This window comes from Columba livia, chromosome 6 (assembly GCF_036013475.1).
Source record: "Columba livia isolate bColLiv1 breed racing homer chromosome 6, bColLiv1.pat.W.v2, whole genome shotgun sequence".
NCBI classification, from domain to species: domain Eukaryota; kingdom Metazoa; phylum Chordata; class Aves; order Columbiformes; family Columbidae; genus Columba; species Columba livia.
In genome coordinates this window covers 3,815,863-3,843,129 of record NC_088607.1, presented here as the reverse complement: position 1 = coordinate 3,843,129, position 27,267 = coordinate 3,815,863, and the positions used below count along the sequence as shown (strand labels likewise).

General features: G+C 46.0%; 1 protein-coding gene across 5 annotated transcripts in view; it reads right to left on the bottom strand.

The window, feature by feature from the left end:
• The window catches only part of CTBP2 (C-terminal binding protein 2), a 139,768-nt gene that overhangs the window by 54,886 nt on the left and 57,615 nt on the right, over positions 1-27,267 (bottom strand). For 3 of the 5 annotated variants that reach the window (XM_065066753.1, XM_065066752.1, XM_065066754.1), the window contains exon 2: positions 5,831-5,991. In XM_065066753.1, coding sequence (XP_064922825.1) covers positions 5,831-5,888 — 58 coding nt within the window. In that variant the 5' untranslated portion in view covers positions 5,889-5,991. Of the gene's footprint in view, positions 1-5,830; positions 5,992-14,162; positions 14,337-17,604; positions 17,774-27,267 lie in introns of those variants that run through there. The other 2 variants (XM_005505793.4, XM_065066755.1) reach the window with 2 other exon arrangements.

The following is a 27,267-nucleotide window of genomic DNA, read 5'->3' as shown; positions in this document are numbered from 1 at the left end:
CTGTAGTTGTTGAATGAGGATTATTCCATACTCTCCTGTTAACGGTGTGTGAGCCCAGACCTCAAGGACAGACCTCACTGTTCGAACACTGCTGGAAAGCCAGAACCAATGCAATTCTTCAGGGGAAATTCTATTGCGAGTTGTTTTGCTTTTTTTTAATGACAAGATTTTAACAATGAGAACGCGCACCACAAGCCGTAATTGACAGTGTGAATATTAAGTCCACTTTTGTGGATGATAAACTGAAATAAACAGCAGGTACAAAGCACCCCTGCTGTAGATCCGGGTTTGTATTTACCAGAATGCCTAGCATGACACAGTATAGTTATGTGAATATTACTGGATGTGGTTTGCATTGGTCTCCATTACAGGTGGAAATGTGGAATTCAGAAATTCTGTCCACCCTTGAAGCGACTTAACCAGCCTCACGCAGCTTGGTCTAAACCCAGCAAACAGCAGATGCCACAACTGGATAATGAGCAACCAACCCAACTGGCTGCTGGATGAACAAAGACGTTTCCAGGTTCATCCTGACCTTCCAGCTTCGGCCTGAAAATGCAAGTACATCACTCAAGCACTCCTGTTCCTTTTCCTTTGCATGGGCACAAAATCAAGGGGGAAACATGACAATGGAGAGAAAACCACCATCGTGGCTACCTGGTGTATCACAAGAAGGTGTTGATTGAAGACTTTCAAGACTAACTATATTATTAAAGGACTCAGACCTATCTTAGAGACATCAATATTCACCAAGGTGCTCCACATCCACTGATCATAGAAGAGAATCAGAGAATAACTTCAGTTGGAAGAGAACCTCAGGATCATTGAGTCCAACCATAACCTAACTCTGGCACTAACCCATGTCCCTAAGAACCTCATCTAAATGCCTTTCAAACCCCTCCAGGGATGGTGACTCCACCACTGCCCTGAGCAGCCTGTTCCAATGCCTGACAACCCTTCCTGGGAAGAATTTTTTCCTAATATCCAATCTAAACCTCCCCTGGCGCAACTTGAGGCGGTTTCCTCTCATCACTTGCTACTTGGGAGCAGAGCCCAACCCCCTCCATGCTCCAAGCTCCTTTCAGGCAGTTCAGAGATCAGAAGGTCTCCCCTCAGCTCCTGTTCTCCAGCTGAACCCCCAGGTCCCTCAGCCGCTCCATCACACTTGTGATAAAGGAGGAGATGCAGAGGGTCAAGGCCACACACAGATAATGCAGTGACTGGAATGTAAATGCTCGAGGAATTCCGAAAGGAAATATGAATTAAGGGTAGCGCCAGAGAAGCCTCATCCAAAGAGGACACTAGGGTGCCACTCAGAATATAAGTCAATAAGTCAAAAAGCCGAGAGGCTCATGCATTAACCACTGAAAAGTATTATGTGACTGTGCTGGCATTTATCGGCCATTAGACATATCAAAGGACCTGGAAGAAAACAAAGAATATGAATGGCTTGTTTGGCACTGCAAACAATTCTGCTATTTTGCAAAGTACAGATGGGTTCGGTGGCACAAGCTGACATGTAAAGACACGATTTCCTACTGGATAGTGACAAATCCTGAAGCAAAAACTCTTATCAGAAAATGTCTGGGCTCGCTTGGCCATGCAATTATTTTTTCTCTTTGCTTCTTGTTCATCTCAGGGCTGCCACTTTCGGGGCGTGTGTTGAAAGCTTAACTGACTCATAAATGTCAGTGCAAACTTTAACCTATAAAGCCAGGCATTAAAATTTCACGGCAGTGGTGTTGAAGGCAGCAGGGTAGCACGGTTGCAATGGTTTGGAGCAGATGCAGTACATGGGGTCATCGGAGAGGAATTCAGTGGGGCTGGCAAACCCGTGTTTCACACACAGGCAAGACGCTGCCATCCCGGATCCTGGATGTGCCACCACTACTGCTGTGTCCCCACTACACCGTGACAAAAAGACAACGCGACCTTGCACAGTGTCACAGCATCTTCTCCTCTGGCTTCCCAGCCAGGCTGCTCTTGAAAACACCGCCAACAACTCTGGAGGGCTCCTCATTCTCAGTATTACTTAATAATTTTGTAAACCATATTCACAGAAACACAGGATAAAGAACAGCTGAACAAGCAGCCGGCTGGGCAGAAGTGATGCTTCAAGTGATTTCCTTGCATGGGACTGCCCTATTTAAGTACCAGAGCCCCGTGGGAATGAGGGATGCCACGCACCTGGACCGCTGCCGCCTTTGGAGCGCGTGGTTTCTCAAAGGCACTGCCGAACACCTGGTTCTACCCCAGGTAGCACAGGAAAAATTACACCCATGCTGTTTCGTAAGTGAAAAGCAAGTGAGCTGCTGCCCTGAAGGATATTGCTGCTGATGGTTTGAAATCACTGCAAGACGTCACTGTGACCAGGGCACTGTGCAGCCTGGGACACGATCGTCTGCGGCCACACTCTGCGGCTGAACCTTCCCTTTAGAAAAACAGACAGAAAACCAGCAATATCACACATCTTGCCTACATTCTGTCATCTGAGCAAGATCGTGGAGTCCAGCTCCTGTCCCTGCACAGGACACCCCACAGGTCACACTGTGTGTCTGAGGACAGTGTCCAGTCTCTTCTTGAACACTGTCAGGTTGGGCCGTGACACCTCCCTGGGGAGCCTGTTGAGTGTCCAGCACCTCTGGGTGAAGAACCTTGTCCTAATGTTCAACCTAAACCTCCTCTGGCACATCTTCCTGCCATTCCCTGGGGTTTTGCTCAACCTAGAGCTTCACTCGGTTTCTGCTGCCCGGAGGGAGGTGGAGGAGGTTGGTGAGAGCACCGAGCAGAGCCAAGACGGACCCCAAAGAGCAGGAGGGAACTGCCAGGCTTACAGGACGGGGAGAAACAACACACGTACCTGTAGAATCACATAATTTGAGATGGCCAGAACAACTTAAGGTGGCTGTGAAGGATAGAAGAGGTCCCTGCCTCGCACGCACCACCCCTGTGCCCAGGGGAGCGTTACAGAGCACACGACGTGACCCCAAATTTGGGAACAATAACAGGCACACTCCTGACACCACAGCAACTCTGCTGCAAAATTCAGACCCTTTTCATCCGGAGCAGAGCAGGCGGTACCGCGGCTGCAGGATTGTGGCTCCACGCTGTTTCAAACACAGCAAAACCAACATCCCTCTCCATCGCCCACTCGGACACGGCTCCACAATTTTTGCTGGATTTTTTTTTAAATTCACCCCAAGGTAAAAACTCATCATGGAACGGAAAATTTCAGCTCTAATGAATTTAAAATGTGGCAAAATTACAAACTAATGGGAACAGGATCTGAACGAGGGGATGCTGGACAAGTCTAACTAATCACAGCACTAGCAGCTCCACCGCTAAAGCATATTTTGACCCGCTACGTAATTAGACACAATTCCACAAACAGGAATTATGTAAACCACTGCATATATATTATTTTCAATAGCTCCGGCCATTCACTGGGTACATCTTTCCACCCACATGGATCCAATTACAGAATCAGCACCCAAACTCTGGGACAACCAGAAAAGAAAGAAACGGCTAAAGCCAAGATCACTGCGGGCACATTCTGACTTAGCTTCATTCAGATGGGCATCACAAACTTGCTTAATTCTTAACAGACTGCTCCAAATGCCTTTAGAAAGAAGTTTCTTTATCCCCTAAATCCTGCATCCTTATCCCACCCTTATTTTCCTACAGAGCAAAACCCGTTACCTGGTGCAAATAGCTCATCTCTTCAAAACAGCCCGCTTGGAGGAAAAAGTAACAGTGTCAGACAAAGACTTCATAACTGCATGTTAAAAACACCCCATGAACTGTTCAAGCTGAGTAACGCAACGAGACTGAACTGCTTCTCTTCCTGGAAGACTCATAAACCTGCTCATAAATGCTGTGAACCATCGTTTTCAAAGATACCACCCCCTTGTATGGCTTCGATTATTTTTCCAAGCCAGATGCATGTTTAACAGAGCAATATAAACACTGCAGCTTCTTAATATACTCTTTTAATACCACGGCAGTTTGTAAGCCATTTCCCTCAACATGTGACCAGTTATGTTTTTCGTAAGCCCATGTGAAGAATCTGTCAGTGGGAGTTTGTACAGTACAATGAAGACTTGAATTGTTAAGTATTATCGTTCGGCAGTACGGATAGTGATTATACACATAGCCTGAGGATATTTCACCTCCAGACCCGCCATCATCCTGCTGCGTGGAATAAAGCCATTTCCCAGCAAACTCCCCAAGGGTTTGTGTTGTGAAAAGGGATTGTCCGGTACATGCAACTTCACAAAAAGCACAGAAACCCACCTGCCTACTACAAAACATTGAGCTTTTCATAAGGTTGATATAGCTTTGCATCCCGAAAAGCTGCGCAAGTGCTTCCACAGAACAGGAACTCATCAAAAGCAACTTCTTTGGACCTCATTGCACTTGGCTTGATGGAGCGGTGGAGATTCTCCCCACCGAGCACCACGCTGTCAGCAAAGACTCCTCAGTCCCCTGAAGTTGTTCCCTAATTTCTCATCACGTTTCACTGATTATTCCATATTACTTACACAACATAATGCTTGTGTTTTTCAAAGTGTGTTTTCACAGCAGCTGGAGTGACCCCTCATCAGTGCTTTGCTATGTTATAATCCAAGATTAGGAGCCAATAATACAAAATAGCCATCGGAGATGCCAGTATAGTATACCACTGTCCTACAAGTCTATTATTTTGGAAAATCCTAAGCTTTTTGCATTTTCGAGGTAATTTTTATAATTCTGCTTATACTCAGTCCTAATCTGTTGCTTATAAACACAACACAACAGTGCTTACAATGCTGAATCCCACCAGTTCAATCACATCACAAAACAAGCGGCAAATGACAAAGTATACTTGAAAAAGTTATGTCTTCTGCACATTTACAGATTAGAAAAGAAAATCTTTTGACCAAGAAAGAAGAAAAAAGCTCATATATCAGAGGAAAATAATCTAAACTTCAATCATATCTAAAGCTCTGTTAGCAGGTTTGTCGCAGGATCCTTTTGAATTTCTTGTACACTCAGCAACTAGATCTGACAGTAAACATCAAACCGGGAAGGCAGCTTTTGAAAATCCAGGCTCAGCTGATACAACTCTTTTAAGTCAAGTTCAAAGTAAAATTTGAAGATGAGATAACGTACCACACCTGAGTGTTTATGACATTCGATAGGAGAAATATGCAGCCCCACACTGCAGTGTACCCTGGATACTCCTTCCAAACTCTCATCTTCTCTACTTTCCCTCTCCCCTCCAAAATTAAGAGAGCAAAACTAACAAAGCTAAGAAACTCATGACAAATTAAAGCAACAGTAAAGGAGTTTTACTTTGGCTTGCTAGAGAAAGCAATATATAGCACATGAAAATCAAGGCAAAACTCACCCTGTCCCGCTGAGAGCATTTCACACTCACTAGAAGCTCCACAAAGCCCCACACATTTTGCTCAGCTGGACGCAGTGCAGCTCCTCTGCGAGCTCTGCGCTTCCATCCACCAGCAAAACCTATTTCACTTCGCTGCCTTTCAAATAATACTGCAAACTGTGACCCTGAAGACCACTACCTAGCTCCTTAAGAGCTGGAATTTTTTAAGAGATATGACTTAAGACATTCATGCTAAAATAACACTTTGTTCTGATTTTGCTGTCAACAGTAAAACTTCCATGAGTGTTGCTTTGCATGAGAAAATTATCAGAGTGTACACCAAAGAGTCAGAGATGGATCTGGGGCTCTTGATGTCTAAACACTGTAAAAAACAATGAAAAAATAGATATTCTACCGTAACTGTCCATCGGCTTCTACAGAAATACCGGAGCACACTCTTACCTTCACAAATTCTGTCCAGTCGCTGCCGCTTGACTTTGTGTTTATCCACAAGTGCCATTCTTGACGATATTTTTGCAACTTTCTGATTCAAAAAGCAAAGCACTCCCCCAGGACCTTAGGAAAATTCACAGGAATCGGCGTGCATACCGCCGCTGTGGATCCTGCAGAGACAGGGAAGGATTCGTTAGCATTTCCAGCCCACCGGGTGAGACCTGCCCGTCCCCAACTGCACAGCAGCTTCTGGAAGGACACCTCTAAGTTTGGTGCTTCCAGGCCCAGCGTCCCACCGGTCCCTTATCTTATACTGCAAATCAAGTTTACAGCCCCTTTATCCTTCCTGTGATCAGAAGAACCAGCATCATACACAAGAACTGCTGGAGCGCGGAGTGGCCTTCCCAGTTTTATTTCTCTCTTAAAAATCTATTCCTAGCAGATAAAAACCATTAAGCTATTTTGTAGGCTCACAGGCACTGAAAGATTATAAGACAGTATATAAAAAGGGGAAAGTAGCTTTTGCTCTTCCAGTCCTTGCGCACAGACACACAAACCACTTTTGTGTCTTATTTAAGCCTTGCACCATAAAAGTCATCAATGGACCTTGAATTTGCAACTAGACCTTGATACATATTCCAGCTGTAACTGTAGCCTCTCCTTACCTTCATACGTGAACGGCTAACATTAAACTTTGGGTGCCAGAGCTGTCATTTCTGTCATGCACACCTTTAAATGCTGATGAAATAAAGCAATCCATAAAGTGGTGTGTGTGTTTGATTTATAAGAAATTCTCTGCAAAGGGACAGCAGCTGCAGGATTTTCTGTATTTTGGTGACACAGAGTCCGCTCAGACCGCTCAGTCCGCTCAGACCCTAAATGGATCCTCTCACTTCTGATGCTTTTGTTCCTATAGAGACCCAAAGGTTTGTTTAATCCCTGAACGCTCCGACCTGAGCTCAGGCTGCAGACCCCAAACGTGCCATCGCACACTTTTACCCAACAGCTCCATTGCAAAATCCAGGTATGAGTTTGCCAAAGCAGGTTCCACAACCGTATTTATGAATCAAGACAAACAAGACAAGACCTCACGCTGACAACTGAATTAAAACAATTCAACCCTACACTATTTTTTACCACGCTACACTATATTAGCAGTGACTCAATACGCTCTTTTATATTTTAAGGTGAAAACAGACGACCCTGATAGGAGCTACAAACCCTCCAGGGACACATTCTGCCCAAGAGGCTCCTGCCCCCCCCAGTTTTAAGGCTATTTAAAGGTGCCAAAAGAGCAGAATTAGTGGAAAGCTGTGATTTCCAGAAACAAAGGAAAACGCCACCATGTTGCAAGGAGAGAAAGGGAAGAGGGAGCCGGGCATGGGCTCAAGCACAGCAAGAAATCCTCTCCTGAGTGGCCACCTGTATTGCATTGCAAAGTCTCAACCACTCTGCCTAAAAAGTACAAGAAAGGGTTATAAAGATAACTAAATTCTGAAAAACCAGCAGTAACCACAAACTTGGTATCACTCGTTCAAACCGGCCCCCAAACAGCTCCTCGGCATCAGGTGAATTTTCACACTGCATTATTTGCTAACAAAAATGTCACGACGAACTAAAACCACACCAGGTTCACGGAATATAGGACGCAGGAGAATAAGAGGCCGCGAACCAGGAAAATGCAGGCTGATGTCCAAAAGTTGACCTTGGGCAACGTCTGTGACCTCAACTTCTGCTTCCCCTTCTGTAGAGCTGCGACAGCAACACTTAACCCATCCTCTTGAAACACTCCAGGTTCTTCATTTTCACATAGTCCGCTCAGGCGTTTCTACCTTGCATTTTACTCCTCGCCAAGAGCTTACGGCTCTCCTAAAACCACACCAGTGAAGCAATAAATGCCCAGAAAACACAGTTAACAAACGCAATAGGCGAGGGGTGAAGGCTCTAACAAAGCCGCTGCATACCGAGATGACAATTTCATGGAGATTATTGTTATTATTATAAATGGTTATCAATTATGCATCACGTCGATAGTTAATTTATAAAAGGAAAAGGCTTGTGTTGGTACAACTGAATTCTGACTAAGGGAAGATCGGCGATTTCCTGGTAGTTAATGGCCAATTTCCCAGCAGCGCGACTGCAGCATAATCTCTGAGATTTATAGCAATAATTAATTGATTTTTTTTTAAACATAGGGATGCTAAAGAGCACAGTTCCCACTCACATTAATAATTAATGCAACATTCTAAAAGAAGCTGAAAACTTCAATTCCAGAAGCAGAAGCTTGCTACAGTCAAAATATTTCTTACAACAGAAATTAAGCTGTTAGTGTAGCTAAAGGCAGAATCACTAACGGCATTTCCATTATCGGCATCTCAAAGTATATACATGAATTTGCACCTCTATTCCATCCCACTCCAGTCCCAGGCAGAAACACCAGGTTAGAACAAAGTCACATCAGGAGAAAACAAGTTAGCGTCTGAAAATGCTCAAACTGTTCATTATGTTGGGGCTGCAACTTCTTCCCCAACAAAATCAATATGCAAAGTGTATTTAATTTTGACAGAGTGCATTTTCTGATGGACAAACGCCTCCATTAAAGTTCTTTTCTCCTGCCATCTCAATGCCCCGCATTACTCCCTGGAGGAAAACTTTCCACGAAAGAAACTAATAACAATCAGGTAAATTACCACTCATATTATCAGAATCCCACACAGCTTAATGTGAAGCCCATGAATGAACTCCTTCCTAATGATGTTAACTATTCAGTCTTTGTTTGACAGGTGTCCGTGATGATATCAACCAGCAATAGAAGCTCAACTCGAAACACTTATTAAAAATATGGCAGGAGCTGCCGAGCAGGATTTGGCAAGGACGGATAAAATGGAGAAAAGCAGATGTGCAGGGCACAGAAACAGGCGGATATTCCCCAGCCTTCCTATGAAGCTGTAATTAAGAAAGCAGTTCTTCCATTTGTGGGATGGAGGACGTAATTAGTTGCGCGCCCAACTTCAATCTATCCTCAATGATTTCTCCATCCAACCCAATCTCAAAACAATCGCGAGGCCAAATGTCCCCCGCAATAAAATAAATACAATCAGGCTAGGCAGAACAAAAATCATGGTTGGCAATTAAAACACAAGCAAAACTCATTGTATGAGGAAATCTGAGAGAGAGGCGCGCACACACAAAAATTCGTCTTCATCTTCAGCAAGATTAGGAAACAAGTGAAGTGATTTACATACAGTAATTGCATGGCCGCGTTAGCCTCCAACAGTGTCTTTCAAAATGTAAATGTTCTTGAAAACCCTCGGACACGATGATAGCCCAGTAGTTATTTATTTATTTAAAGAAGGAATGTACTTAAAAACAATGTTTACGGGAAAAAACAATCGTGATGTAAAAGCTTCTTAAAACTGCTCGTTAAATACCACAATCCATGAGCCAGAAAACGAGAGCGGAGAAAGCTGTGTAAGGGCTTGGGTTTCCTGCTTTGGATGGAGAAGACAAGGTGATTTTTCCAAAATGAAATAACGTCATGAAACCGCAGCGGTGAGCCCGGCCCAACCTGCGGCTCGTCGGAGAGGATGCGATACACCCGCAATTTCTGCCTTCCGAGGGGTGAGCGAGCACCTGGCGCAAATGCAGTGCTTTGCCAGGGAATACACGGTCCTAGGTTAAGTGGGGCTCCTCTTTAACTTCAAATACAAGCATCTTCCTAAACAATTAAAAAAAAGAGAGCATGTGCACACTACTGACCCTTAATGGAGTCAGAAGCCTGTTGCTTACGCTTTCTGACTGCGTTTTCCATCCTCTACAAAATGTGGCATCAAAAAAGGAGAGAATCCCTACTACAGAAAACTAACTCTGAGCTCCACAAACTGCTAAAGTTCTCGTTTCCAAACAGCAAAGGAGAATTTCCATCCCTCCTCACAGCTAAACTGTGTTTCCACACGTACAACTCCTTCAACAGGGGAAAATCCAGTACCCATGTCTTGATGACACCATCAAACATTTCCAGAGGGGTTCCCAGAGAAGTCTTTGCACCCCGATCACTGCAGGACACCCGTCCCCTCAGCCCAGGGTGCCCAAGCGGTCCCTAATTGTGACATTAATATCCGCCAATGCCAAGGGCAGCTCTCCGTGCAGCCTCCTTTGCATTAAGGTCCAGTTTTCCAAAGCTTGATCGCACTTGAATTGCGATTTCAATGCCGGAACAGCCCCTCGGAGCTGTGAACCGTTCAAGCCCTGCGCTGGCGTCGCAGGGTGTTAATCGCTCCCAACCAGCCGCCCGTTTCCACGGCTGATCATTTCAGACGTCGGCAGCTGCCACGGGGAGGGCAGGAGGGGCTGGGAAGCGGAATTCGGCACAAGAAACGTGGAGAAAAGAAAGCAGGAGGCACACAGAGATAATGACAGGGGAGGGCAGCGCACAAAGGAGACGGTACAATGCAGGAGGGACACTTGGCGTCATCCTTCCTCTCTATGCCGGTGGCACATCCTTAAGTGGGATGTCCCTGCTCAGCCCCCAGCACCTTCCCCTCTCTCTAAAGCCCCAGGAGGAGGAGGGAACACACGGAAGAGAAGGGACAGACAACACGATCCTTCCTGAGATCCTTTTTTGGATGTTTTCTTTTAAACAACAACAAAACAACACGGGGAACTTGCAGTGTCAAGACATCGTTAAGGCCGATAGCCCAGCGGGAAACAAAAATGGATTAAACATTTATAGGGGTAGTGAGAACAAACATAGATTTTCATTAGCCAAACTGAAAAATCGGGTAATTTTTGTTTTAATGCCTGAAGGATGTAAATGCTCACACTTGGAAAGAGGAATCACACAGTTTCTGTGTGTCCAGGGCTCAGATTTCTCCTGCTCCATTAAACGCCCTTGGCCATTGCATGGGAAATAGGATGCTGGGAAAGAAAAGACAAAAAAACAAAAGAAAAAAGCTTTTTCCCTATTTTTTTTCCCTATTTCTGGAAGAACTACCTTGGCTGTAAATCAAACCTCAGTGCCAGGCTCCCAACAGCCTGCACACCCCCCCCACGGACCCTCAGCACTCGCAAAACACTGAGGGCAGGACTCATGCTACAAACCCATTGTTAATTAGGCTTAATGCTTTTACCAGTTATTAGTATGATTTCGCTGCCGCAGAGCGTTCAGCGATGTTTTGCATTAAGGCCTCTCCGTGGGAATGACTGGATGACGCCGCGGGTGGCAAGAAGTGTTTTTCTCTGGGTGACTCACTTATTTTTCACCCAGAAACTTAATGACCGGGGTCTTTCCCCTTCGCTGCCTACCTGGTGCCTTCCCCCAAAAACTGGAGGGGAAAAGCACCGTCAGCGGGTGCCGCAGGGAAAGCAGTAACGCAGCAGGTTAAATGTGCTCCTCGGAGAGCCAGCACTCCCACGTTAGCACCTGCTGATGGCAAAGAAAAAGCTCTTCTGCTCTTTGCGGCACAGAAAAGGAGAATAACATGCTGTAGGAGTCTTGTGCTGAAGAACTGGTAACAATTTTGAGGAACTTGCTATTATATGAGTGAACAAAATGTACCATAATGGCATATGAGCCTGCACATCTGTTGCTAAATTAAACACGCTACATAACGATGCAGACCACATCTTAAAGCATTATGCAACGAGATACAGACTGTGCTAAAATAATAAGGCTTCAAAGAAGACACGGAGGGCCTGATCCTGCGTTCCTTCAGCCCTTGGAAGTCACGGCGAATATCCCTCATCAATTCTGCTCCATCAAAGCTACTTGTTGACTTAGTAAAAGAAGAATCACAATTATATATCTATATATATACACATACCCTTCAAAGGAAAAAAAGACAGATGGGTTTGCAGCATTTTCCTTCCTCTCCATCTTAATGATGCATAAAGCATGAGAAAGTTTTTTGTTTGGATCTTTGTTTTTTAAAAAAGGTTCTTTTAAGAACAGTGTTTCAGGTTACAAACTGTGCTCCAGATTGGGTTCTCGGTAGCCCGAAAGATGTTATGAAGACGTACTGAAATGACAATATTCAGGCTGCCACAACAAGTGTGGTACAGAAGAGAGGGGAGTGAGATATCTATTTCATCTGCCAGCTTTTTTTCCCCCAATTTTATTTTCCAACATGAGTGACCAGTTCCTGGCTGTGAGAAAAGAAGCTCCAGATGTGCTCCCTGCTCAGGTGGTAACAACACTGGAGATCCTTGGTGAGTTTTCGAGTAAAACTAGGAAATATCATAACGGGCGTTCCTTTCATTCCTAAAGCTAAAATACAAACAAGCAACCCAAACAGACAGTAAGAAAAACAATAACCAGGAGCTGCACCCAAATTACCTACTTAGAGCACCTAATCCATCTGCTAATTAATCATGGGCCTCCTTCAGTCTCTCTTACCCTGTTTTTCTAAGTATCTGATGCTGATAACACACACACTGATATTTCTACAGCACATAACTGGCTGGGAAACTACCCTTAACTTTTCAAATAAAACAAGAGGAAATGATACATAAATCATCTTGCAGCCTCCAAAGATCCCTATCACACTGAAAAATAAAATCCCATTTACATTTTACCGTAGTTCTTTAAATTACTTGTTATTTATTTTCACTAATTGCAAATACTAATGCTGGAGCGAGGTCAACCTTCGCTGTTTGCACATCTGGGTAACCAAAAATTCTCCTCTACTCCAGCTGTTATTTGCTCCTGTACCACAATCAGCACAGCCAAATTAGAAACCCCAAGAAAAATGACTATTTGCTGGTTTGTTGGATGAGTTATGCAGTTACTTGGCCATTAGAGGGCATTTTATACTGCAAAGTGCTGGCACACGGCTTGTGAACAGCATCACTAACCCCATCTGGAGCTGCTGCACAACAGTTTCTGTCTACTCTCATTTGGTAATTGCTACTTTTCAACCTTTCCATATGCTGTATATAGATGAGCAAGAGAGAGCAAGGACAAGAGGAAAATAAGATGAAATAGCTATGAAAAAAGTCCCCGTTAAATAAACATTTTGGTGCGCAGCTATTATTGCTTCCAAGGTTTGGTTTTGTTCGCTTCACTTCTTCCCTCTCCCTAATTCCGACGCAGCAAACTTCATCCTTTTCACTCTCACAAACAGCAGCTTATGTTTCAAGTTAAGAAAAACTGTAAATTGTGCCATGGCACCACTACCTGTCTCCAGAGCTGGATAGGAGAGCTCATCCGGCTCTGAATCCGAACAAAGGCAGATCCAGCTTCCTCGCTGCCAAGAGGTAGGACATGGGCACGTACCTTCAGATGTCTCCTTCTCGTTACTACTATACTGCTACATGTGAACTTTAAACTGTTTTCAGCTTCTGCTGGCTAGGAAGCCACACAAAGCCACCCACTTCCCCACTTTGGTGGTTTTCCTCTCTCCATCTAAATACAAATCAAATTAGGAAAGAGACAGATATCTTGCTATACATCTCCAAATATACGTATGTTTGTAATCAGGGTGGCCAAACTTCCTGAGTACGAGCTGCCTACCAAAATCTTCATGTGGCTGGGAGCCACATCCTCCCAACCTCCGTACCCCCCTCCTGCCCACACACGCACCCCAGCCCCCCCTGTAAAGCTTCATGTTTCTCCCGTCCCCACGGGCTCTGTGCCACCGACCCGCCAAGTCCACTCCTCTCATGAGTCCCTGGGGCTGGCAGAAGCGGTGGCTGATTGACCATCGGTACGTGGTATATACTGCCACGATACTCACAAGTTACTCCTGATGTTCCTCCTGAACAGCAAAGTTCAAAACAGCAAGCACAGCAACAGCAAGACCACCACAAAGACCCTGGATATCAACGCTTTCCTTTGAGTGCCCAAAAGAAACCCACTGACCACCACTAAACCCAAGACCACCTGTCTTTGCGACTCTTGCAAGTCCTTGGCTCTGTATCGCTACTAAATATAAGGAAATAATAAAAGAAGCAACTAGATGAGTGCACCCTTACAAGCAAACGCTTGCGGGTTGACTCAGGACAAGAACACGTCGGCATCCTCATCACTGCCAGCACAGCCCACCTACAGACTGACAAGATGTACCACTGAACTCTTCAGAGTCACAATTTGCCCTTATCTTAGTGCTTATATTTACAAGCGACTCTTACATAAAAAGTCCTCATCTGCATTGACTTATTTAGCAACATGAGATAAAATTGCCTGAAGCTATTTATGTTAACGTACTTCTTTAAAAAATGTGGCTGATGCTCTGTGTAAAGGAATATCCAAAGGGGAAAACTCTGTTTTGTTTGTAACACTTATTACTATCACCAAAGAAAATATGTTGTAACAAGTCTCCGAAGGGGGAAACACATGTAATACCTTTAACAGCTCGACTAATTCATTTTTTGCTGCCTGACTGCTGACGAAATCTCCAATGGAAAGTCTCAGGATGGAAATGTGGAAAACGCTGTTTCTTGTGGTCCGAGATCTGTTCCCACTACACAATCTCTTTCCATCAGAGTGAGCCCTGTTTGTTTTCAGCACATAGCAGCTTTACTCTACAAAATAAAAAAAGAAAAGGAGTTCAAGAGTTCAAGGCTACGTCTCCATTCAGGCGTGCAGCCACAATGCAGACCGGCCTCTCCGTCCCGGGCTGGAGGAATTCCTCTCCACACCACCTACCTACAAAAGGGCCTTGTCTGAGGGAAATGAGAAAGGAAGGAAGGAGCTGGATGCTGAGAAGGGCAGGGAGGAGGAGAGCCCGGCCAGGTGTTGGGGGATCGCGGAACAAGGAGGGTTTGGATCGAGAAACGGGTCAGGGATGAGGATGCAGGGTGGCTTTTGGGGTAAGCAAGGGTCTGGGGAGCCCCAGGGGACCCTCATGCCCTTGGGGTTCCCCTCACGCAATACTCAGACAACACTAAGCCCCACGGGGTCAGGTGTAAGTGCAGTCAGGATGGAAATGTGTGAATGTTCCCATGAAATCCCATAGGAAAAGGCTCGGAGGGATGTGGGGTGGCTCTGGGACAGCTCACTTGCTAAACGCTGCCTCCTCCCGACTCCTCCGTCCCTCTCCTTCCCTCCGTGTCTTGCAGCATTGCTCACATGGTTTAATTTCCAGAGAAGTCAAAGGAGAGGGAAGGAAGGAGCCAAGTGAGCGGAGAGAGGTTCACATAGTAATAAATAAGATGAAATAATTCCCCCGCCACCAACCTTTCGCAGTAAGTCAGAGTACCCTCTGCAACCACCGCGGGTTTGCATAATCTACACATCTTTCTCCTAAGCCTTGCCAGCTCGCTGTGGCGAGGCTATTTTGGGATTTAACAACACTCAGGTTATTGACCTAAATTTATACAGGCTCATCTGGAGCCATAACGGTCCATTGTGTGCCGAGGCCTGCTCGGGATGCCTTAATACACAGATTATTGATGCAATGAACTGTGACGGCTCCTATAGAGCTGTTATGGTTTATTGTAGCAACACCTACTCCGGGTCCCTTTAATGCGCAGATCGGTGACACAATAGACAGAAACGGCCACTACTCGGGGATGCATTATCCCACGGATCACTGACACGACAGCCCACAATGGCTCCAGCCTCCTGTCTTAATGCGATGAGCAGGAAAACAGTGGGATTGCTGGGTTCCCAAATCACGGGGAGCTGTGGGTGGATGGTTACTGAGGTGCGGGGATGCGCCCCCCCTACCCACCCAAACCCGCCGGCTCCGAGAGGTGACACGTGCAGAAAGCAATCTGCTACTGAAAATAAGGATTTATAAGGAAAGCTCTGGAGGGACCAAACTTTCAGCAAGAACAGCCACGGGCCTGCATTGTAGATCAAGGCTAAAATCCTGTATGAGAAACACATGGAAATTAGCCAGAAAAAAAAAAATCAGTGCCAAATTTTCAGCATTAAAAAAAGGAAAGGAAAACATTTTACGTTCCTAGAGAATGCAAAGAAAGTGAGCGCAATAGGAAAGTGCACAAATATCTACATTTCTCCCTTCTTTTCCTCTTGAAGAACAAAAATAATCTTAAGAGGCTGAGAGCTAAGCACGGTTTAAAGAGAGTCCCTTGTGTAGGGAGACCTCAGGCTGAGAAAAGGAAAATCAAAACATTAACACCAACCAAGTGTTCGCAGCCTCCCCGCAAACACCAGCGAACAGTTCAAAAAGCTGCAGCTGGCTTTCCACTATCGCGTGCATCTTCCCCACCATTTACCAGGAGCTTTTTTTAACACGGGTGACACTTCACATTCAAAACTGCAGTTAAAAATAGACGGTCGGTCCTCCCGTTTTAACCCCGCCAATTCCCTCTCCTCCTTTCCACCTCCCACTGGTCTCACTCCCACTCCTCCGGCCCCACCATGAGCCGTGATGGGGGTGATGGGGGAGCCTGGCCATGACCCCGGGGGGGTCCCCATTGCCCCCCCAGGACCTCATCCGACCCAGGGAGCACCCCTCTCTCATTTCTTCCCAAAGCTGGTCACAAGCTGTATCTGCAGAAATTAAGCCAACGGGTCTATTCTGTGTCTTTATTTCCTTTCCCAGCTGCTTTTGCGGATGAGTCTAAGGCTTTAGAAAATAGCACCCAACACTAATATTTTCTCTGTGGCCTTAAACCTGTGAGTGTAGAGAAAGAAATTCCTTTGTTATCCTGTAGCTACTTATATGCTGAACCTTCAAAACCTCCTCGGGAAATAGGGCTGGGGAACGGCTGTCGCTACTACAAGGCGCCCTGCACAAGAGAGACTCGAAAATCAATATCCTTCACCCAACTTATCAAATTTACTGAGGACATTTATACAGTGTAATTAAATAGAAAAGAGATACAAATACAGAAGAGTATTTGCACGGCACTGCATAGCAATTGCATTATCTCGGGAACAGAGGGCACTTTGACAAAAACGAGGGAAAACACCATAGATCAACCGAAGAAGCGGCAAGGAGAGTGGGGAAGGTCTCTGCTCTCATTGCTCGCGGGGAATGTTTAATACCTAAGTAAGACAGCTACAAAACATACATCAGCACGTATACCTAAGGCATTTCTGCAGGACCTGTTCAGTCAGCCAAAACGATGCCATCGAAATTACGCCAGTGATGAATTTGGTCCAAAACACTCAGTCGCCTCTCAGACTCATGTAGGGTCTCTGACACATGTTGGGGCACCTCCCCCTCACTGCTGCGGAAGCAAAGCAGATACTATTATGTTGCTTTTCAGCATATGAATGCACCAAGTAAAATCGATTTTGTCCAGTAATCCACTTGGTAAGTCAGTGATGTTTTCCACAACCAGCAGCCGCCTCTGCAGACTCGCAAGATAAAATCTTCTGTGCAAGGTTAAACCTGGGAACGGCTGACTGCCAGCACAAGGCAGACTAAAACACCGCGGAAAAGGCAAACTAAATTATCTGGCTATTTGTTAAACAACTCTTCTCACAAGGGTTGTGTTACAAGCCTGCTTTGTGAACGCTCCTTGCTTTCAGGTAGAGCCAAAGAAGCTGGCTCCTCACTCAAAGTCCCTACAAGCAGCACACTGCTGTAGATGCGACATCTCTCGTGCCATATTGACCTCAAAATTCAGAATAGCTCAGAATGGTTCTGGACACACACTCAGGTCTGAGTGCCAATGAGCAAAAGCAATGCATGTTTGCAAAAGGCACCAAACTACCGGCTTTCTTCCACTTCAGGTTGATCATGACAGTTGCCTGCAAGAATTAGGCATTGCCTAATTACACTGACCAATAAAAATCAATATACAAGATGGGCAGGATTCCTACCACTCACAGAGATGTTCAGGATGTAATAATTTGTCCAACTAACCTGCCCAGGAAGATGTCAGCAGGGAACTTCTGAGATGTCCTGAACGGGGCTGGCACAGGACCTGGGGTAGGTCGGACCGTCCGCCGCTCCCACCGTGTCTCAGCTGTCCCCAAAGCAGAGCTGTGACCACCCAGCAACATCCATCGCTGCTCCTGCCCTGCACGCTGCTCCCCCCCCACCAGCCACGAGAAATCTCAGCCTCCCTCTTTGCAATATCCTCATGGGGAAGAGGGAGTATCAGGTTAAAGGCTTCTTTGTGCCTCTCTTGTGTCTTTATTTGTTAACGTGAATCACGCTCAGCTCTATTTTGAGCAATCCTTTATTAAAAATGTCTGTGAGTCATTTTCTCTAAACTTGAAACTATAAAAATGGTAATGATTGGGTAATACTCAGGAATTTTTAAGATTTTGCATACTTCTCTTTTTAATTGAGCCGGAAAAGGAGGGTAACCTGACCCATCCAAAGAGCACTTTTTTCCCCTTATTTGTCCTTCGCAGACCTATTGCTCTGGTTAGAAGTCACAACTCACGGAGTAAAACTTGTGAACATACTCCACTAAATACACATGGAGAGTAGAAAGAAAGAACAAATACAAAAGAAAAAATCTTTAGCGAAAGGCTGAAAATCCAACAAGTGACAAGCTGGGAATCTCTATCAACCAGCATTCAGCATGGTATTAAGAGTATGAAGGTAATTCCATTAATTTTATATTAACAAATATTCCTTTCCAGATGACATAAGTCGATAACTGAAATCATACTGCTATTTATTTGTACTTCCAACATCCCCCACCTGAGACCAAAAGAAGAGTGAAGGATTCTCTCTCCGAACAGAAGGCCGCTAGACTAGGAACACGAGCTGTGCTTCAAATCAGCAGCACGACAACTCAACGAGCCCTCGAGCGCCACGGCTGCGCTTTCGTCATCCCTGCCATGGGGACGCTGTGCCCTGTTGGTGCCACCACAGGAGACACTACTGCAACGCCAACTTGGCAAAAAGCTCTTCACAAACGTGCCAAGGCCTCCAAGGAGCCCACGGCATGCACACCAGCCTGCCTCCATGTTTCTCTTCTCCATCACCTCACTCCAGAGTTTATTCCCGTGGTCTCCATGCAGGACCAGCAGAAGAAAGCAGCTCTGGCCAGAACGGCCGGCAGAGAAACTTCCTTCAGCTGGATGAACCAGGCATCTCTGATATTCTCAGACACACAAGTCATGCTCAGAATTGCATGTCCCTTGGCACAAACCAAATTAAAAGGCAGCAGGAATGAGGAAGCTTTACGGCTTATTCCCACCACATTTCCTTCCCAAACTGCTTCAACGCCTTCACAGATCCCACCCGGCATCATGTGCAGCAACAGATCTAGTGATGCGGTAGGAAAGACCACGCGGCACAAAATGAGGAGATAACCAAGCAGAGTAGCCTGGGACAGCTGAGATCACTTTGACTCCATTGAGGAGGGGCAACTCAGGGTGGCTCCAGCAACACAGGGAAACCACACTGATGGTTTCCTCAGCTCTGGCACTGCCAACCTTTTACTGCTCGAGCTTGGAGGTGACTCCAAGATCCCTTTCATTCTGCTCAACCTCCACAAGCAGGGACTGGGGCAATGGACTTACTGCTCCAGCCACGTTGTGGCAAGTCCAACCTGTGCGAGGACTGCTAGGGAAAATATTACAAAGGGAAACTCATTTCCCCTGGGCTGCCTGATAGAGCCCATCAGAGGAAACATCTGCCATCCTCCATGGAGGACAAAAATGAAGAGGAAGCGGTTGGTCCATCCAGAGAAAAGAAAGTCAGAAACATTAAAGGCACATGGGTCCCGACCAAGGCAGGAGACCCGCTTCTGCAGGCGGGTTTCAGCAGAACAGGTTAAAAAAGCAGTTTTATAGACTGGCGAGTATGAAACCAGCAGCAGCCCACTTGATGAGGTCAGGGACTGAAGTGGCCTACGGTACTTGTAAGAGAAAACATCTGCTCGTGTTAAAAGGTCAGCAGGAAATGAATGCTATTTACTTTGTCCTTATTGCTTAGGCCACCGCTCCTCGAAAGAGAACCACACATGGCTTAGCTTAGCAGCGCTCACCAGACAACGAAAGCCCCACGGTGGCTGTCCTGCCGGCTGCCCACCATTGAGACCCCTGGGGGCACTCAGGAACCACCCAGTGATTTTTGGGAGGGGGGTGAGGGTCCCTTCCCCTCAGGGGCCATGGCTGGCAGCCCCCGGGAGCTGCCCGCCGCTCCCTCCCTCCTCACGGGCCGCCATCCCACACGCGGGGGGGAGAAAAATCCTTCACATCGCCTCAGGAACAAGCCGTTAAAATAAATCCGTCAACATAAAAGTGAAAAAAACAAGAAGTTTCTTCTGAAAAACAGGAAGCGTTAGGTACATAGCAGCTTAAAATAGCGCCTGCTTGATTTGTTGGCAAAACATAGGTCCCAAGGGGTCGTGCTTTTTAATATATTTTTTGTAATGTGTGTGCGGACAGGCGGGCTCACCCCCAGGGCTGCCCCGGGCAGCGGGCTGGCACTGCTCCCCGCCGCGCTCCGCCATGGCGCCCGGCCCGGCCCCGCTTCCTCCCGCAGGAAACCCTGACAGAAAACAACCACCTCTGCGAACCAGGGCTCGCTCGAATAAACGGGGGGGAATATTTAAGGCTGGTACCCCCTTGTTAAAACTCGCTCTGAAGTTTTTAAGCGCGGAGGAAACTGGTTTTGAACCTTCTCTCGCTGGCTCCCCAGCTGGCTCTGTACGTGTAGGAAAGGGCGGCGCTGATGAGGCAGAACGAGCCACTGATGCCTAATGACAAGCTTAAAATGATAAAAGCTTGGATCCTAAGCTCTACGTTGACAAAAATTTCACAAACAAGAAATTACAAGAGGGTGCCTTCTGCAGAACAGGGGAGGGAGGATTTCCGCCAAAGTTGTGTGACATTTTCCCATCGCTCAGTAACTCCCCATTTTGGCCTCTCCTTCCCCACAGTGCATCCTGACCTCCTGATTAAAAAACCAACCAAACAAAAGAATCCTCCACGTTAAAACAAGAACACCACTCTCAGATGATCTAATGTAGGCTAAAGCAACCATATTGAAGAGCAGGTCGAGATATTATCCCTTTCCACGAACCTTGGTCCACAGAGCAAGGCTGCCTGCGAGTCCTGCCTTCTCCTCACACAACACACCACACCAGATGTGAAGGGGCCCCTATCGTGAATAGCTAATTATTGGACCACATTAAAATATTACTCAAATTAAGATTTGTGGGTTTTCCCCTAGCTTAACAATACGCCTTTGACAGCGGCTTTGCAAATACACTAGTGCAGGAGCAGCAGTCTAACTCCATGTGCAATTAGGCCGGCATGTGGATCTTATTGCTCCTAAGGACTCTTATTTGATTTCCTGCACCACCAACTGGTGAGAAGTTTTCAAGTCTAAATACAGAAGAATTAGATCACTCTTTGGGGTGGTCGCATCTGGGGTTGGAAAACCAGATGGAGCGCGTTTTTCCGAGCCCTTTGTAATTGAAGCAGCACACAAAGTTGCTAGGGAGCAGGCAAATACAATCGCCGCTTTGGGGCAGGCTGCGGCTGAGCCGGTGCCGTGTCTGCCAACGCTCGCAGACACCATCTTAAGTGCTAGCAGGGAAGAATGGTCTCACGGGCTGGGGTTTATAAGATATTGTCATGAATATGGACCTCCTGCAAACAGGCAGGAGCCCTGTGACTTCTGAACATCAAACACCTGCACCCACGGTCTTCTCACGGTGCCACCCAAAGAATCTGGGAGACGGGCGATTTCTTCGAATCCCTAAAAATGCAGAGCTCGCAGGAGTAGGCTGTGAAACTGGGGAATGATGAGGAGAGGGAAGGAGAGGAGGAGGGAGCAATAAAGGAGATTCGACGTTTCAAAGCACAGAGAACTAACAAGTACAGAGATGGCCACCACGTGGGCCATCGTGTCTTGCTTCGTAGACCGAAGAGAGCAAGGGATTAAGTGGTTTTAACCGAAGTTTGGCCAGCAGCATGGCACTCACACACACAGATATATGGCCTAACAGGACAAGCAAAACCATATCTCTGCAGCTACCTGGGACTTGTCTGGAAATCCACACGTCCACTACATCTAATAGGATGAACAACTTGCACTGCTCCACCATGCCCAGCAAGGTGAGCAGAGGAAAACAGCTGAAAGAGCCCATCCAAATTTTCTGATGCAGCCTGCTTTTTATTTTAGCCATCTAACACGTACCAGCACAGCAGCGTCCTGCCCTTTGGGGTGACGGCTGCAGGAACGTGGAGCCAACAGCAATGCTGGAGAGCAGCATCTGCTGCTTGTGAGCCCTCAGCACTTCTCCACACCTCTTGTCTGCGCAGGGTAGGGTCCGGTGGTCCAGGAGCTGCTCTAAATCCCCCTGAGCTGGAGGGTATTCCTTCCTTGGCGCCAAACAGTATTGACACGGACTGCTCCAAAATGCCACAGACTTTGCCAGGGAATGGCTGCTGTGGAGATGGAGAAGGCATCTCTTTTCCCTGGTCCTCAACCATTTTCTGGGTTTAAAAACCTGTGGGTTTAAAGACCTCCTTATCAGCAGCTAACACAGAGCACGGCTCCCCGTGGCGCAGGAAGCGTACCGAAACCCCGCTTTCCTTTCCTGCTTTTTTTCTCCCCATCCTTGCAACTCAGAACATGCAACAGTAAAGTCACAAGTCAACCCATAACAAAAAGGCGAAGATAAATTTCTCCACGGAGCGCTGAGTTTGGAACTGGAGGAGCACTGGTCACCGGCAGCTACCCGCACAGCATCCCTTGGGCCGCTCCTCCCACCACATATCCTCAAAGCACAGCGATTTGGAAATCAATTAGCAATTCAAGCCTAAGCAGAACACCTTTAAATACTTTTTCAGGACTTTTTTAAGAAGGAAGCAACAAGTAGAAAAACAAATAGATGTTCAGAATCAGCACCTTGCGACTCAAAAAGAGTACATAATGACTCATTCTTATGAATGCAGCCTACATTCAAACATTCGCCTCAAAAATAATCCTCTGTGCAACACTGAATCAGAAGAGCAAAGAAGATGGGAGATCAGAGAGGTTACTGGTAGAAAGAAGAGGCAATGGGTGGTGAGGAGGTGGTGGCTTCAGGAAAGAAGGCCCTATAGAGAATTCCCCTTGAAAAGCACACACAAGCACCTGGCTCTGCTGTTTTATCAGTGTTTTGTTTTCCAGTCAGCCCACAGGTTTTGTGCATGAAAACACTAATTTTGCTGCAGAATTTTCTTTTTTTGCAAATTGAGAATTGTTGGCATTTTGAATTGGTGTTTGAGGAGTACTCTTGCTTTTTAAAGGTATTACTTTATAGGTGTTTTAATCTTAGAAAAATTAAGAGACTATTTTCCTTCGAAGCCACAAAGCTGACACCTCTGATATTACATTTTTCACATCTAATTCTACACTGGCTCGCTTTATCTTCTCAAGCTGGTTTTAGCCAGGCCAGCCTTCCTTTCCGTATCCCCATTTCTGCTGCCTAAATATCTGGGGCATAACACAAACTACACAGCTACACCAGACCAGCTTTTCCAACCGCGGCTCCTCCACAACCCTGGAGCATCTGGAACCACTGGGATTTTTGAAATAACACGAAGAAATATCTGGGTGAATACACGGCCAATTTTAGGCAGCCAATTTGAAATTTCTGGTTGGTAGCGCACCAAGGGAGTGCAAGGTTCAAAAGCTGGCCATCACACAATGTGTTTCACAATGAATTTGGACTGTTTTCCTAACCCAGCTGTCTTGTTTAAAAACCAACGCAACCCTCCAAGGTATACAAATAATTAATTTCAACCCAAGCTCTGAAGCAGCAGCTCCCAAACTTTCCTTCCCAGCTGCGACCTCATTTTACAGACCAGTAACTCCGTGCAACCCCAAACAGCAGAATAAATATCGGACAAAATGAAATTTCTGTTGGGTTCACGACTTTGTTCATAACTTCCATGAACTTCATTTTGGGGTCATCTGCCCACTTTGGCAACTGACACGGTCATAACACAAATGACGTTGGAAACACAGACCCACCTACAGACATGAGCCGGCGGCGCTCACGGAGCCACCAATGACTCCAAGGTCATCGATGGGAGACCAACACGCAAAATACAACGCTCAGGAGCTCCATGCATCCTCCCCGCTAATCCTTCGTGGTCCTGGGTCCAACAATGTCCGTGGGGTTCTGCTCGGCACCCAAACCCAGTTCCCTTCAGCCGGTTTCACGAATGGCAATAATCAAAATGTGGATGTTACTTCACAGCACCATAAATAAATCCCCTTCAAATTACCGCCCTCGGCATTTTTAATTGCTACTAGACAAATTTTAGCTTCAGGGGAACTACGCTACTGCTGAGGACGCGGTCAGTGTTACTGACATAAATTACGAAGTGATGTGACCTGCTACCACTATGTAAATCTGCTATCAGGAGCTAAGATTAGAATTAAGACATTTTTGGTTCCCAGATCAGATCCCCCACAATTATAGGCTGTAAAAACGGGACCTTTCTAGGCTGGGTGTCAGAGCCCAGAAAGGGGAGAACAACCAACCAGAATCACTTTAGAAAACCTTATCTCGTTGTCTCTGGCCCCACGTTCATGATTTTGGCATCATCACTGATGGTGGTGACTTACACAATAGAAAAAACAACCATCAAGACCGTGCAAAAGAGAGGGGGTAAAGTGAGCCGGACCCTGGGGATGGAGGGTTTTGCCATCTGCTGTTATTCTGACATACATTTTAAAAGATGGGAAACCCGCGAGGTTGGATTGTGAGCCTGCAAAGAGACGTTCCCTGCGCACACACGCTGCTTCCCAGGTCCACAACACGAACGTCAAACGCCAAGATATTCCCATACATGTGCAGAGAACCAAGGGTAAAAATTTAGTCCTTTGGCTCCCTATCGCTGTTAAAATTAATTGCCACATAAAATTGCTGATTCCTACCAAATGAAGCTATACAATTTATCAACCCAAGGACAGAGCAAACTCACTAGTGGTTTAAATACACTACCTGAGTTATTACGGAATTTTGCACCAGTGATAGTTTTATGGATAATGCAGGTTTTATAAATTCATTAGCTTGGAACTAACTTTCAAAGTAAACAAAGACATTAAATAAACATCTCAATATCACGTTTACATGCAAAATAGATTTTCCTTCCCTCTCCAAAGCCACGCTGGGATACTGGGAGGAAAAATACGAAAGCCGCTGTGCCACAAGGCTTCGTGAAGGGAAAACGCGGCTGTTCATTAGCACCCGAGTCAGCCAGGGCTGAGCTCAAACCTGTATTTCTTCCCTGCCGCTGCCCTAATACACGAGCAGGTCACTCGTTGTGCTTCTGATTCAGCCGCCCAGGCTCTGAAGCTGTTGAAGCATCATCTCTGTACCACAAAAAGAGACGGGACCAGCTCCAGAGGCCTCTGTGGTCCACAGCATCTTTCCACTGATTTCAGAGGCTTGACACCCGTGGCATTGTATTGCTTCATTAAAGGGACGCTGTCATTAAAGGGAATTTGCTCCATTTCCAGAAAAGTTAAAACCAGTTTCAGGACCTACTAAACCTGGGTGAATCCCCTTGCCCTTTTCCCGCTGATTAAAAGTTTTCCATCCCAACTGATACGGGAAATACCTGCCAGGTTGACACAGGACATCAAAGAGAAAAACTGCATCTATGCAACTTGCTCTCAGACCAAAGGAGACACGGAAAAAAAGAGGAAAAACATTTTTCAGTCTTTCTTACAACAAGAGATGGTAAAAACAATTTCAGAGGGAAGTACAAATTTTAAGCTGATACTGCTGCTTCTGTGAGAACTCTCATGATGGAAGTTGTTTTAACCTATGCTTGCTGGCAGAAATGACTAACATTGCGATTAAATAAAAGAGATCATAGGAAAAAAAGGTGGTTTTCTCCTCTTTTCCATTGTGTTCACTCTGTGCATTGATCAGCAGCATGTGCAGAAGCGGCCTCGCTCTTTCCCCCGTGCAGGCAGCGAGTTAGTCACACTTTCCCCTGTTGTGTAGCTCCTTTAGTCAGCAGCGGGGAAGTGATAAAGATGAAAAAAATCCTAAACAAAACCAGGAGAACGCAATCGTAAAAAACACAGAAATTAGCAGGAGGTCCTTGTAGGGAAATGTAATATTCAAATCGACTTTGCTTGCTTTAATTTAGGAGATTGCAATCTGGAAAGGAGTTCCGTGCCTCTCCATGTGGCTTTTCCTCCAAAGGGACCACACGGTGGGTACAGAATGGATGGGATAAGGACAGAGGAGAGGCAGCGTATGGATGTGGGAGCCATAGGAGTAAGTCACAGCTTCCAACCCTAGTACTGCATTCACTTACACCCACCAGGTGTTAAATCAACAGCTGGCAGCAGGACCAGACCAAGTTTTGTGATGGGTGCAACGTAATTTTGCACCACTGCTTTGTTCTTGGGGGTCTACTGATTTAAAATGCATTAAATAAATCAATCACTTGTTGATTGTCCCATCCCTCTTCCCTTTTAGATAGGCCCGGGCAATAAATCTATAAAAAGAGTGACTCCTGCTTTAAATTAAAGCCACAAAAGCAGTAACAATGGGAGGCTCCCAAACTCTATTTCCAAACAGCGTTGCTTATTTTTCCATTAAATTATTAGCTACAATAGATACACAAAGTGGCAAGGATACCAAACGACCCTAACGCACCTTCAAAACATTACCATCCTACACCATCTGGAACCACGGTGTTCTGGCAGCCGAACGGTGTTCTAGTTTTGGGACTTACCCTTGACTATAAAGAAACAGACTGGTCACAGGCAGAGCAGGGGAGGCCTCGACTCCGCATTTATTAGTCGCAAATCTGCACCAACCCGCTTCCATGCAGCATAAAAATGAGCAGGCAGGATCCTGCCTTGAAGACTCTGAGGTCCAAGTCCCGCAGACACCTGCTGTGCGTGGCCAGAACCGGCTCCATAGAGAACTCAGCACCGAATGGCATCACATCTCTACGTAAAACCAACAAAACCAAACCTGAGATACTCCCAACGCAGAGCCCAGCCAGACGGGGTTTGGAAATGAGCCCACGCTCGGATCTGACACCAACAGTCCTGACCTCCTAGGAAAGGCCTAAGTCACCAGCAACACGATCTGGAATAAAAACACTTACAAACACGCCTGCAGAGAAAAATGCTTCTCAGAGACTTGTTTCCTTCTCTAGTGTTAGTCATCAGCCTCCAGAAGTACACTACAGAATTTAGCCTGGCTAGACCCTTCTGTCAAATATTTAAGGAGAAAATGGCCAGCAACGGCTGAGCAATCTCATGCGAGCACTTCTGTCACTGACACAAATCTTAATTCTCTAAGGATCGTCCCCTGTGCCAATGGGAAGCTCAGTAAGGGATGAGATTTTTAATCTAATCTGCTTTCAAAATAATTTTGTTGGCATTGATTGTGCTGAATTGTATCTATGGGAAAGAATTTAAAGCAAGAGCAAATACATACATGTATGACCCAGACAAATAAGTGTCTCTTACCATCACTGTTAGCTGATAATAACAAAGAACAACAACCTCCATATTAACATTAGGTAAAATTACCTGGTCTCAGGAGCCAGTGCACAGCTGTGTTTTTAAGAATTATTCCAA